Source organism: Hippopotamus amphibius, chromosome 4 (assembly GCF_030028045.1).
Source record: "Hippopotamus amphibius kiboko isolate mHipAmp2 chromosome 4, mHipAmp2.hap2, whole genome shotgun sequence".
Taxonomy (NCBI): domain Eukaryota; kingdom Metazoa; phylum Chordata; class Mammalia; order Artiodactyla; family Hippopotamidae; genus Hippopotamus; species Hippopotamus amphibius.
The window spans coordinates 4,929,497-4,943,375 of NC_080189.1; the positions used below are offsets into that span (position 1 = coordinate 4,929,497).

The window sequence follows — 13,879 nt, forward strand, 5'->3', positions numbered from 1 at the left end:
TACACGCACACCCGCAAAACTTCCTCCTCCCTCGCCCGGAGGGCGGGCGCGGGCGCTGAGGGGCCGGCGCTCGCGCAGCCCGGAACCCACCACAACAACTGGAGCAGCTGTCAAAACTTCGCCGCCGCCGCCGCCCGGCCTGAGGCCCGCGCGGGGGAGAGACAGCAGGCGGGGGCACGACCCCCTCCCCGCCCCGCGGGCCCGCCGCTCCCCGCGCCGCGGCTCCTTTCTCCTCCGTCCGCGGGCGGCCGGGGGGAGGGGCGCGGGCGGAGACCCCGGGGCCGGCGCCCCGCGAGCGCCCTCCGTGGCCCCGCCCCGCCCCGCCCGGCGCCGCCCGCCCCGCGCCCGCACCCGCGCCGCCCGGAGCCCGCCTGCCCGCCCCGCCCGCACCTCCCCGCCCCGGCCCGGCCCGGCCCGGCCCGGCCCCTCCCGCCCGCCCCGCCCGCCCGCCCGGCCGCCCCCCGCCCCCCGCCCGGCCCTGCGCGCCGAGGTGCGCGCGCCCGCGCGTATGTGTGTGAGTGCGTGTCCTGCTCGCTCCATGTTGCCGCCTCTCCCGGTACCTGCTGCTGCTCCCGGGGCTGCGGGAAATGCGAGAGGCTGAGCCGGGAAGGAGGAACCCGAGCAGCAGCGGCGGCGGCGGCGGCGGCCGCGGTGGCGGCGGGAGGAGCCCCCCAGGAGGAGGACCGGGATCCATGTGTCTTTCCTGGTGACTAGGATGTCGTCGGAGGAGGACAAGAGCGCGGAGCAGCCGCAGCCGCCGCCACCACCCCCCGAGGAGCCCGGAGCCCCGGCCCCGAGCCCCGCAGCCGCAGACAAAAGACCTCGGGGCCGGCCTCGCAAAGATGGCGCTTCCCCTTTCCAGAGAGCCAGAAAGAAGTAAGTTGAGTGTGAGCGAGCCAGGCCGGGAGCCAGCCGCGGCGCCGGCCCGGAGCTGTCACCGGCGCGCCCGGCCCCGCCGCCCCCGCGCGCCCCCGGCCGCCCCCGCGGGGTGGGGGTGGGGCCGCCCGCCCCGCGCGCCCCGCGCCCGGCCTCCCGCGGCCGCCCGCACGTCGCGCCGCCGGCCGGGCTCCGACGGCTCGCGCCGCCGCCGCACTTTACTTTAGAGTTCGGCCCCGGCGCCGCGTTTGCCGGGGCTTCTCTTTTTGGCGAGACGTGTGGTCGACGCCTCCGGGCCTCGCCGGGTCGTCTCCTAGGCGAGCCCGGAGCCCCGCCGGCCGGCCCCGCGCTCGGCTGCGGGCGCTCGGCCCGGGGACGCTCGCCGAGCTGTCAAAGCGCCGCGGCCAGGTGGTCCCCCGGCCCCGCTGGGCGGGGGCGCAGGACGCCACGCCGCCGGAGCCGCAGTTCTTTGTCAGCCGGTCGCTCGTTTAACTTTCCTCGCTGCCGGCCCGGTGCCGCGGGGCTGTGGCGGCGTGTTAGGAGGTCTCTCGCCCCCCCACACCCCCCGCCCCGGCCCCGCACTGCCCGGCGCCCGGCTGCACGCGTCCGTGCGGTCGCTCCGCGTAGGCGCGGCGCGCGGCGACTTTTGGAAGCGGCGCTCGCACCGCAGGCCGGACGCGAGGAGCACATTTGCTCGCAGGCGGACAGACGTAAATGTGGCCCAGCTCACCCCGGAGTAGCCGCTCCGAGCTGTGACCGGGTCGGGAGTAGCTTTCGCGTGCTTCTGAGCAGACGCTGGGGCTGTGCACCTCCGGCGATTCGACTGTGAGAAGTGTGTCTCTAGCAGACGGTGGTAGGACTCCTCTGCTTGCGAAGCCAGGACCCCGTTTCAGGGCCAGGGAGTCGCTGGGCGCGCGTGGTTCTCGAGGGTGCTGCGGGAGGTCCGTGGCTGGCTGTCGGAATTGCGGGATGGCGTGGGTTGCTTACTGAGTTCATTACATGCTTATCCCGTGGGGCTGGCGGTGCTGGAAGGCTGCACCGGGACGCCGAGGAGAGCAGCACGTTTATGGAGAGTCCGGTGTTTTGTTTTGTTTTGTTTTTTAATCCGGTGCATTCGTTTAGTAATAGCATTGTTACGTTTGGTGATGCAGAGTAAAAATAGTACTGTTAACCCCAGGCAGAGAAGAGCAGGGTTGTGGGAAACCCGTGAAGCCCTGGACTGGATGTGCTCTCTTTTACTTTGCCATCCTTTTACTATGAACATGATTCAGGGCCTTCAACTTCCCTCCATATTTTATTGCCAGCTCTTACCTAGCTGTGACAAATCGGGAGGGAAGCGAGTACAGGAGGTGTATATTATTACAGTAGCTGCTTTGTGATACAAAGTTAGGGTTTATTGTACCACTTGCATCGTAATGTCTGGTATAAAATGCCATTGTTATTCCTGTAGTAACTGAAACTTGGAGAAGGAAGGTGCAGTTTTAAGTAATTTTAAACTTCTTTGCAACTTCTTTGGTATCCTTTAAAGCAACACATATGAAGCCATAGTAGGGTTTTAACATGATTGGTTCCTGTTTTCACTGTTTTTTGGGTTTCTTTCTGAACATTAATTTGGGATTATTACATGTTTTAGGTTGGCTTTTCAATTCTTACTCTAGAAAGAGTAGACCTATCTGTGTTGCTGTGCTTCTTACCCCGACACATGCAAGTGTGTGCTTGTGTGTGCGTGTGCACACTTCCCCTGAGATTGCAATGAGCTCATTTGTATTAGTGCAACTCCTGGGTGCACCGGAAGAAAGGTTGGTTTAGGGTACTGTCACTTTATTACTTTAATTTTTATCTCTTATATTATGAATGAGAATAAGGTAGCGCTTGGAGAAGTTAAAACCTTTCTACAGAATGATACTAACATAACAGTATAAAAACCTCAACACTTTGGAAAATGTTTCGAACAACTCTAAGTCTTAAGAGTTTTCTTTTTTAGATTTGAAAACTGGTACAGCGTTCCTCATAGGTAACGAAGTCTAGTGGTATCTTTGAGGGTTCCAAACTTTTTAGTGAATTCTTTAAAATTATGTGTGTCTTTTGCAGGAAATGGAGTCTCCAGTTGTTTTAGAAACACGTAAATGGGAACTACTATCTGAAATGGAAAGCAAAGAGAGGGGTTTTCAATTGTGTATCTCTATACTGTATTAGGATACATGCAGAAAAGACCCTGTAGTTAGCTGGGTAGTGCAGACCCTGAAAGTGAAACTGAAGTGTAACGAATGTGAATTAGGTTTGTAAATGTTAAAATTATGTGGAATTGCAAATAATTACCTCAGAAATGAACATTAAAATCTTTGTGGAATTCAGTGGATAAAGGTGTTTAAAGATGGTCAATAAGTGGGTTGTTTTACCCTAGAGAAGATGTCTTGTGACACTATTTTTTAAAAGTAGGCTTGTGTATTTGTTTTTGGATTTAAAAACAAAAAAGGTGACTATGGACTAGTAAGTACACATTCTCTGAGTTTAAATGTTTGATTTTTTAATAATTAGGTGAATAAGCATTTTTTGTCTTACAGTGTTAGATAATTTTTGTGTTTTGTCATGTTTGAAAAGGATATGTGGTTACTGGTGTTACATTAACTATTATTACTTTAAAATTATGTTTACGATCTAAAATCAAGATTTTTGAACTGAAACTATTAATCTTAGAGGCAGAGTTTGAAAAGTAGATATGTAAATAGGGAAATAGCAAGTGGAACAGTGAAATTTGCACATGTCTAAAAGCTCTTTTGCACAGTAAGGTCTGTCTATTACTTGGTCTTTACCAGAGGCGCAGGTCTTCCCATTGGTGCAGAAGCTCCTGCTGCAGGGCAGGCATGTACTAGAGGTTGGAATTATTTTTCTATTAAGGTTAAGGAAACTGTTCCCAAAGCTTTGATTTTATCTTTTCTTCCTTAGAATATATCTTCACATTACTAAGTTGGGAAGCCAAGGAAACATCCTACCATGTTTCTTACCAAGAGGACAAAGTTGATGTTCAGGGTGGGGTGGGTATGGGGGTGGCGCAGAAGCAGCAGGTGGTGGGGATAGGATTTCTGAGGCACTATCCTTGACCCTTTCTGAATAAACTCTTTATACCCTGAATCCCTTTCTTTTCAGAGGTCAATTACTATTATTAGAAAGTCACCTTGAGCATTATTGTAGAAAAAATTAGGTACAGCCAGTGATGTCATGTAAGGGACCAGCATAAAATGGCTATGCTGCAGGGGACTGTTGCTATTCTGTATTTGTAAGCACTCCCCTCCCCACCACCAAAATTTCTCATTTCCATAGCTGTGAACTTGAAATTAGCGAAACAAACAAAAAACTGTATTGCAGTATAGTATATACCGTTTCGTAAAACAACAGTTTATATTTGAGAGACATCACTATTGTTATTTGTGCTTTTTGAGATGATGCAAATTTGTAATTTTTATAATATTCTTTTTCTTATTTTTTCAAGAAATTAGATGCATGGAAGTTTTCAGTAATTACTGGCCTCTAGCACTTAAGGTAAATTAAAATATTTCAGTGCCCATTAACAAGTTGGTCCTGGTCTTCTCTTATCTGTTAGGTGGCCTCGTAGTACTTTGCTGTTGTCCTGTTGCTGGCGGTCTTCATGGAATCGCTAGTCTTTGAGGATATGATGTTTTTAGTGTAAAATACAAATTATATTAGGTATAATGTGGTTACTAACATATAAACCTGATAAACATAGATTTCCATGTAAATGTAAAAGTATCACAACAGTTTATTTTCTCATTTTGAAAATAGTGTTTTAGTACCTTTTCCTATTATCAGTTAATTCGACAGATTTGTAGCCACTTTGCAGGGAGACAGGACACACTGCTCTGACTCTCTCCTTCTCCCCCACCTTTTTGCAAAACTGCATGTTATTCCCCAGGCCACAATCAGATTTCCTGTGGGCAGATAGTGATTGCGCAACCTTGTATTCTTAAGACACTTATGGTTATGACTGAGGGGCTTCCATGAAACTTCACTGACCTTCCAAAATGGAAATGGTCAGTTTTTAGTTATGGAGAATTTTACATGCTCTCTCATTGTTCTTACCCGGTGGGGAGGTATGTGAAACCCTTGATAGGATTTGATATAGTTTTTAATCTATGAGACATTTGGACTGAACATAATTTTTATTTTATTTTTTGTTTTTGTTTTTGTTTTTTTATGGCCACAGCCCACAGCATGTGGGATCTTAGTTCCCTGACCAGGGATGGAACCCACTCCCCCTGCATTGGAAGCATGGAGTTTTAACCACTGAACTGCTAGGGAAGTCCCTGAACATAATTTTTAGCTGATACAGAATAAACTTTCCAATCAGAGTGTGTGTGTGTGTGTGTGTGTGTGTGTGTATGTATGTATGTGTGTGTCTGTCCCCATGTGTCCGTCCCTCCCTCCTTTCCTCCATCCCTCCCTCCCTCTTTATTTATTTACCTGTTTTTGGCCCATCTTTTAATTTCAACAAACTGATTAATCCCTTCCTTTATTCTAACACTTTATCATGTTCCTGCTACAGGGGCTATTTTCAGAACTGCTTAGCGTATAAGTTCAAAAGTTATGAAGTGAGATAGGGATGATTTCTTCTTTCTCCTCTTCTCTCTTGCATGTAAATGTATGCTTGTGGTTAGTGTGAAAATCTAGTAGAAAGATTAATCTTGAGTTTGTAATTGGAAGTGTCAGTCTCTCTATTTGCGGAATTTGAAGGACTTAAGAACACAAGTTAAGAGAAGCAGGAATGACACAGCTCTTTTTGCACTTTCTCTAGAAAAAGCCTCCTGTAAAAGACAGGAAAATTGTTTGACTTTGCTTCTGCTATTAATTTTATGATAGCAATAACTATGTATGATGCACAAGTGCTGCAACTGTTTAAGTCGGAGAAATACTTTTCTGTAACTTTTAGATCTTTGGTTTGGTACATGTTATTCAGAGAGCATGTAAGCGCTAAATATATGCTGGGATGGACAGTCAACTCTGGAAGAAGGTTCACTGTGGCCAAGAAGGGTCCCCAAAGATTTGGAGGAAGCAGTACATGAATTATACCTTCAAGGGTCAATAGGATTTAGCCAGATGAAGTAAGAGGAAAGTGAGAGGGTATTCCAGGGTAGCAAGGTGAATATAATTATTGAGGGAAGTGTGAAAGGTGTTTTCTTGGTGGGGTGTGACTAGAACAGAGCCTTAATGTGGCGGTTGGGGCCAACATGTGATGGTCCTTGAATGTCAGGCTAATGAGTTTGGGCTTTACAGTCCAAGGGTTATAAACTGTTTACGGGACCAGGTAGGTAATTTAAATGAGTTGCATGCGGCTTGTAAGCTCCTGAATGACAGCTGACATTTTTAAGGCCTCGAGTTGGGGAGAAAATGGTGAGTTAAAAACAGCCTGAAGAGTCCTAGGAGTCTTTATGACTTGCTGAGGAGAAACTGATAGATAATTCTGGCTGATGTCTGCTAAGTGAGACTGTGAGATGTTTCTGTTATAGATACTCTGGGTTTTCAACAAAGGCTCGTAACTTGGACTTTAATGTGAAATCTCTTGATTTTTAAGTGTTTTCAATTGAGATCTAAAACACTGTCTAGAACTATACCTTGTGGGCTAGGTTTAATCTGTGGACCACCAGTGGACTACAGGTCTTCAACCTCTGCTTTATGCCTAGATTTAATTAATTTTAATAATCTGGTTTTAAAAACATTATTTTTCTTTTTTTGGCTGCATTGGGTCTTTGTTGCTGCGCACGGGCTTTCTCTAGTAGCGGCAAGCGGGGGCTACTCTTCTTTGCAGTGTATGGGCTTCTCATTGAGGTGGCTTCTCTTGTTGCAGAGCATGGGCTCTAGGAGCATGGGCTTCAGTAGTTGTTGCTCGTGGGCTCAGTAGTTGTGGCTCATGGGCTTAGTTGCTCTGTGGCATTGGGGTCTTTCCAGACCGGGGATCAAACCTGTTTCCCCTGCATTGGCAGACAGATTCTTAACCACTGCACCTCCAGGGAAGTCCCTATTTTATTTATTTATTTTTTAGAGAGACTTTCTTAAAGATAATACTCAAAGTTGGTAAGCGTGTTTTTTTTGAAATTAATTAATTTTTGGCTGTGTTGGGTCTTTGTTGCTGTGTGTGGGGTATCTCTAGTTGTGGTAAGTGGGGGCTACTCTTTGTTGCAGTGCATGGGCTTCTCATTGCAGTGGCGTCTCTTGTTGCAGAGCACAGGCTCTAGGCGTGTGGGCTTCAGTAGTTGTAGCATGTGGGCTCAGTAGTTGTGGCACACGGGCTCTAGGGCTCACAGGCTTTAGTAGTTGTGGGGCCCAGGCTTAGTTCCTCTGCGGCATGTGGCATCTTCCTGGACCAGGGATCAAACTCTTGTCCCCTACATTGGCAGGCAGATTCTTAACCACTGTGCTGTCAGGGAAGTCCCTATTTTATCTTTTAAATTAAAGTTTTATAAGTAGATATCTGGAGTCTTCCTGGGGACAGGAATGTTATTACATTATAATATTATGCTATTACATAATACTATTTTGTATTCTATGTCCATTTTATACGGTTAAATGTAGGTGCTCTGATACTTGAGGATTTGATGATGCCTATTTTAAGAAAACCATTCTTCATATTCATAATATGAAGAAAGGAGTTATGTGGAGGCAGAGATTCAGGATGTTGCGTAGTCCAGGTGTGAGGTGATCAAGGCAGAGGGTAGATTGTTGGTAGTGTGTGTGGAAAGGAAGAGAGATGTCAGTCAGTGCACAGGAAGAATTTGGAGTTTCTGGCAGAGGTGTCTACAAGATAGAAATGTCTGGGAGTATCTGGGGATTTCCAGGCAGAGTTTAGGAGCTAGATTAGGATAGGTGATTAAAAATGTGATTTGTTTGAAATCACTGAGAATATGGAGAGTGCGTGGAGAATAGTAAAAGGATTATGATGCTTACTTACCCTTAGGAGATGGGGAAAAAGGATCAAGAAAGCCCATAAAGATGAGAAAGGAATTCAGAATATATTCCCAGTACAAATGGACCAGTATATATGTGCAAACATGCTCATGGTAGCAGAGAAAAGTAGAAAACCAGAAGAGAAAAATTGGCAAGAACAAAATGCCCATGGGTGGACTATCATGTATTTTTTTAAACCGTTTTTCTTTTAAATTCAAGTATAGTTAATTTACAGTGTTGTGTTACTTTCAGGTGTACAGCAAAATGATTCAGGTGTGTTTGTGTGTATTCTTTTTCAAATTATTTTTCGTTATAGATTATAAAATATTGAATATAGTTCTCTGTGCTGTACAGTAGGTCCTTGTTGTTTATCTGTTTTATACATAATAGTGTATACATGTTAATCCCAAACCCCTAATTTATCATCCACTCCCTGCCCCCCCCCCTCCTCCCTGCTATCCCCTTTGGTAATGATAAATTTGTTTTCTATGTCTGTGAGTCTATTTTAAATTGAAGTATAGTTAATTTACAATGTTGTTATTTGTTTTGTAAGTAATTTCATTTATATTATTTTTTTAGATTCTGTATATAAGTGATATATGATATTTGTCTTTCTCTGTCTGGCTTACTTCACTTAGTATGATCATCTCTAGGTTCATCCATGTTGCTGCAAGTGGTACTATTTTGTTCTTTTTTATGGCTGAGTAATATTCCATTGTATATATGTACTGCATCTTCTTTATCCATTCATCTGTAGGTGGACATTTAGGTTGTTTGCATGTTTTGGCTATTGTAACTAGTGCTGCTGTGAACATTGGGGTGCATGTATCTTTTCAAATTAGAGGTTTTTTTGTTTTTGTTATCAAATTAGAGTTTTCACTGGATATATGCCCATGAGTGGGATTGCAGGATCATATACCATGTAGTTTTTATCAGGACAGAGAGGTAGACCTCTGGGTTCCAAAGTGGATGAGTGTCTATGATACATTTGTTGACTTGAGGAAAAATTTTCTGAGAGTTGCAAAGCAGTAAGTTTAGTACTAACTCTGTTTTGTAAAGAGCATACAAACCCAAACCATATGTGTGTGTGTGTATTCATAGAAGGATATGTAATAAGTATTAATATTGGAAGGATATGTAATAAATATTAATACATATACTTTTATATGTAGATCTATGCAATTTTTTTTTTTTTTGGTAAGGAGAGCTTTATTTGAGTATCTTCTTTTACTCGCCAAGATCTATGCAATTTTAAAAAGCCAATAAATTTAAAACTGTAATCTTGGTTTACAAATGAGAAAAAGTTCTAGGGACATCACTGATTCTGGAGCCAAGATTACTTGAATTCAAATCCAGGTTCTACTGCTTACTATTTGATCTTGGGAAGTGACTTAACTTTTTTGTGCCTTGGTTGCCTCATCTGCAAAATGGTCATACTAGCACATCTAGTTAAGGTTGTTGTGAATTTATATATGTGAAGAATTTAGACCACGTCTGGCACAGACTACCTGCTATCTTGAGTCTGTAGTATAAGAATTTGCTATCACTGTTATTGATGCTGTCATCAGGTATCATCAGATGTTATTCTGACATCATAGAATGTTACTGGTGACATGTAATGAGGTGCCAAACTCACTCTAAAAACACAATGGCATAAAATAATGTACTAGTTATGGCGGTTGAGGTGAGGGGGCAGTAAAGATTTTCTTTCTGCTCAGCTGTCCCTAATAAAGAGAAAAAAGATAAAAAAGCTGAGTCAACAGAAATCTCTATAGCGTGTTTCTTATTATGAATAACACATGAAAAACAACCAAAGCAATTCCCTAGGAGCTGTATATGTAGTAATGTTATTACAAAATCATTAAAAAAAATTTTTTTTATTACCCAAACTTGTTAATGTTATCATAGTGGTTTCTTCATATTACACCTCTGCTGATCATGGTTTTATTAGTAGGTCTCCCTAAATGAGATGTATTATTAGGTGGTTTTAAAATGATTTCTTATGTCTTTTTATACAGGATGACTTTTAATCTTTACACCTCAGTGTAACCCATTTACATTAGAAGCAACATAGTTGGTGGTTATAGTGAAGTTTGTGTGGTTTTGTCCTTAAATGTCATCATCTAGTGGAGCCTAGCAAAAACACTTCCCTGATTTCCTGATCTTTGGGAGCCTAATGACATGCACACATTGGGAGTAAGCACCCAGTTGCATAGGAAATAACAGCATGAAACACAGGAAACCTTTACCTTAAAACTCTCATCAGTGAATTATCCTGCTAGGGTTGAAGCATTTGGTTAGTATGGCCAGGTTTTTCTCATGTTAGACTTATGTACTTAGAGAGTTATAGAATATTAAAACTGGATGAGAATTCCAGGAACATTTACTCTAACCCCTTATTTTACAGATAGTTGAGCCCCAGCGAGCTTAAAGCATGTGCGAGGTCACACGTCAGGGTATTACCCTGCTCAGTAAATAAGTGGGGAGAAGTAGTCTGTTGTGTTGGTGGCCCCCAGTGAGCGCCTGTGGGTGTTCCTGCTGCTGTGTGTATAGTCACCTCCCCCTGTGTCTTGGCAAGCCCTGTAATTCAGTTGAATGCAGGAAAAGTGACACTGTGGGGACTTCCCTGGTGGCGCAGTGGTTAAGACTGTGCACTCCCAATGCAGGGGGCCAGGGTTCAATCCCTGATTGGGGAACTAGATCCCACATGCTGCAACTGAGTTTGCATGCCACAGCTAAGGAGCCCTTGAGCTGCAACCAAGGCGCCTGGCTGCCACAACTAAGACCTGGCGCAACCAAATAAATTAAAAAAAAAAAAAAAATGACTACGCTAGTTTGAGGCTTAAGTTTTATGAAGGCCTGAAACTTCCACTTTTGCATGCTTGGAGTGCTGTCACCATGCAAGAAGCTAGGTTCTACCTTGCTGGAGAGCCCAGCAGTCCCGGTGCCCCAGCTGAGGTCAGCCCCTAAGCAACTTGCCTGTTGAATACAGACAGCTCCAAAATGACGATCACTGAGACTAGCGGCGGGACCAACCAGCTGAGCCCAGCCCAGACTGCAAGGTTGTGAATAAATAAAATGGTGGCTGTTTTAATCTGTTAGATTTTGTGGGGTTTGTTATATAGCAGTATAGAATGGAAGCAGGTGATTTTGTGAATTAAGAGACTCTAAGAATAGAGAAGAATAAAAAGTGTTTGAGATACAAATGATAAAAATCGTTATTGTTTTACACCTTTTTTTTACTGAGATAGTTAAGTGAGGTTGCCCCCTACTTTCTGCCTCTCATTTCACTAGGGTATTTTGAAGTAGAGATGGATTTTTATTATTGAGGAATTTCAATGGTATTTAAAAATATAGTTGTCACAGTATAGATTGAATTTACACACACACACACACACACACACACACACACACAAGGGTGAGTCAAAAATTATCCGCACGCTGGCTGTAGAAATTCTGAGTGTGGATAATTTTTGACGCGTGCATGTATGTGTGTGTGTATTTCTTTTTTTAAAGAACTTTTATTGAGATACAGCTAACATACAATAAACTGCATATATTCAGAGCATACAATTTGGTATCCCAGTCTCCCAGTTCATTCCCCCCCAGTCCTCCCTGCGTTCCCCATTTGGTGTCCATATGTTTGTTCTCTACGTCTGTGTCTCTATTTCCGCCTTGCAAACTGGTTGATTTGTGCTATTTTTCTATAGTCCACATATATGTGTTAATGTATGATATTTGTTTTTCTCTTTCTCACTTCACTCTGTATGGCTGAACTGTTGGGCTAGTGGGATCTCAGTTCACCGACCAGGGATTGAATCTGGGCTGTGGCAGCAAAAGCCTGGAATCCTAACCACTAGGCTGCCAGGGAACTCCCTGGACTATAATTAGATAATGTATAATGGAAAGATAAAATAATTAAGAATATCATCCTTCAAAAAGGTATGATTTTACTTTGACTTACACAGAGATTTCACGTATATATATTTGAAGTATCATGAACTCTGTCAGAATACTTGGGTTCTATTCCTGGCCCTGGATTAGGTTTGTCTCTATGTGATAGAAAACCCTTGAACAATAGCAACTTGAACAGGCGTGTGTATTTCTCTCACCTCAGAGTCTGAAGAGTAGGCGCTAAGTGTCATGCCTCTGCACTGCAGACTTATCAGGGACTGGCTCCTTTTATCTCACTGTGCAGACATCTCTAGGATATGGCTTTTGGCCTCAGATTCCATGGTGGTTACTAGAGCCCTAGTCATTACATCCACGATCCATGAAGTCGGATGGAGGAAGAGTAGACCAAGGGCACAATCCCTCTGTTTTAAAACATCCTTCTAAGACCGTGTGCTTCAGCTTGTGTCGTATGGCCACATGTAGCTGCAAAAAAGTCCGGGAATGTAGTCCTTTAGCTGCGTACGCTCCTGCCTGTTCAGAACAGATCTGTTTATTTCCCTTCCAGTTTTATTGAGTTTTAATTGACATACAGCACTGTATAGTTTAAGGTGTACGGCATAATGATTTGACTTAACTATATTGTGAGATAATTACCACGATAAGTTTAGTGAGCATCCATCACCTCATATAGATACAAAGGAAAAGAAAAAGAAAAAATCTTTTTTCCTTGTGATGAGAACCCTTAGGACTTACTCTCTCAGTAATTTTCATGTGTAACATATAGCAGTGTCAGTGATATTAATCATGTTCTACGTGACCTCCCCAGCACTTACTTATATTACAACTGGAAGTTCGTACCTTCTGAGCACCTTCGTAGCGTTCCCCCTCCCCCACCCCCTTCCTTTGATAACCACAGATCTGGTCTCTTTTTCTGTGAGTTTGTTTTTGAAATATAATTGACCTGCAGCACTCTGTTAGTTCCTGGTTTACAGCACAGTGGTTCAGTATTTCTGTCCATGACGAAGTGACCGCCACTAGAACAGATTTGGGGCCTTGTTACTAAGGGTGGGGGGTGAACATTGCAGAAACAGGCAGCAGTCTCCATAGGCCGGGCTTTCTGGTGTATGAGAACAATGACGTTGAGCCACTTGGGATGGCAGATAGATTTCATAATGGATTGGTAGTGACTGCTTATAATGCTCTGTTGTACCCTGAGTCCCTGGTTTTCAGCCTCTGCAGTGAGAGGAAATAGTAGAAGTAGTTATTTTGGGTAAATAGGGGAGTATTAGCATGCTGCTGTTTATATAGCACCCCTTGGCGTTTTTAATGTGCAGTTACTTCAGTTTTTAAAATCTTTTCATTGAAAATATTTGACTCTTCTACTAACCTTTGGACCATCTTTTTATCTAAAAAAAAAAATCCTAGTATTTAAAAAAGCGTGCTAATAAACCTGAGTCCCATCTTGTGCAGAGCATTCTTAGAGCTGGAGATGGGAATGATGTAGAGAAATACTAAACTCCTTTTCGTGTGTATGCCAGAATATCTGGAGTATGCTAGGGTCATGAACAACCTCAGTTCTTAGTGGCTTCAGGCAACAAACATTTATTTCCTGCGCATGTGACGTGTTCATCATGGACTGGCTTGGGAGCTTTCCTCTACAACATCTGCATCCAGGTGGAAGGAAACACCATCTCTGTCTTTCACAGTTGCCAAGGCAGGAAAGGGAGAACATGGTAGGCTGTGCTCTGGCTCTCAGAGACTCTGCAGAAGGGGCACGTGTTGGTTCCGTTTACATTTTGTTGGCCTGAGAGAGTCATGTGGTAGCATCTAACTTCAAGGGGGCAGGGAAGTGAAACCCTGTCATTCTTCTGGAGGGAGAACTGGAAATATTTGGTGAAGAGCACTGATAAATACCACACAGAGTAACATTTATCTTAGTACAAAAATTCTTTTCTTTTTTTTTTTTTTGCTTTTTGTATTTTTGGCTGTGCCACTTGGCATGCAGGATATTAATTTCGCAGCCAGGAGTGGAACCTGAACCCCCTGCAATGGAGGCGTGGAGTGCTAACCCTTGGACTGCTAGGGAAGTCCCCCAAAATTCATATTTGGCTTTGGTGTCTGTTATGTTACCTATAATTGAATATGACCGTCT

General features: G+C 44.3%; 1 protein-coding gene across 19 annotated transcripts in view; it reads left to right on the forward strand.

The window, feature by feature from the left end:
- The first annotated feature begins 467 nt into the window (after positions 1–467).
- The window catches only part of KMT2C (lysine methyltransferase 2C), a 268,850-nt gene continuing 255,438 nt past the window's right edge, over positions 468–13,879 (forward strand). For all 19 annotated transcript variants that reach the window (XR_009053403.1, XM_057733880.1, XM_057733884.1 and 16 more), the window contains exon 1: positions 468–876. Coding sequence is in view for 18 of the 19 variants with exons in the window: in XM_057733880.1 (XP_057589863.1) it covers positions 716–876 (161 nt within the window). In the remaining variant the exon portion in view is untranslated. The remainder of the gene's footprint in view (positions 877–13,879) is intronic.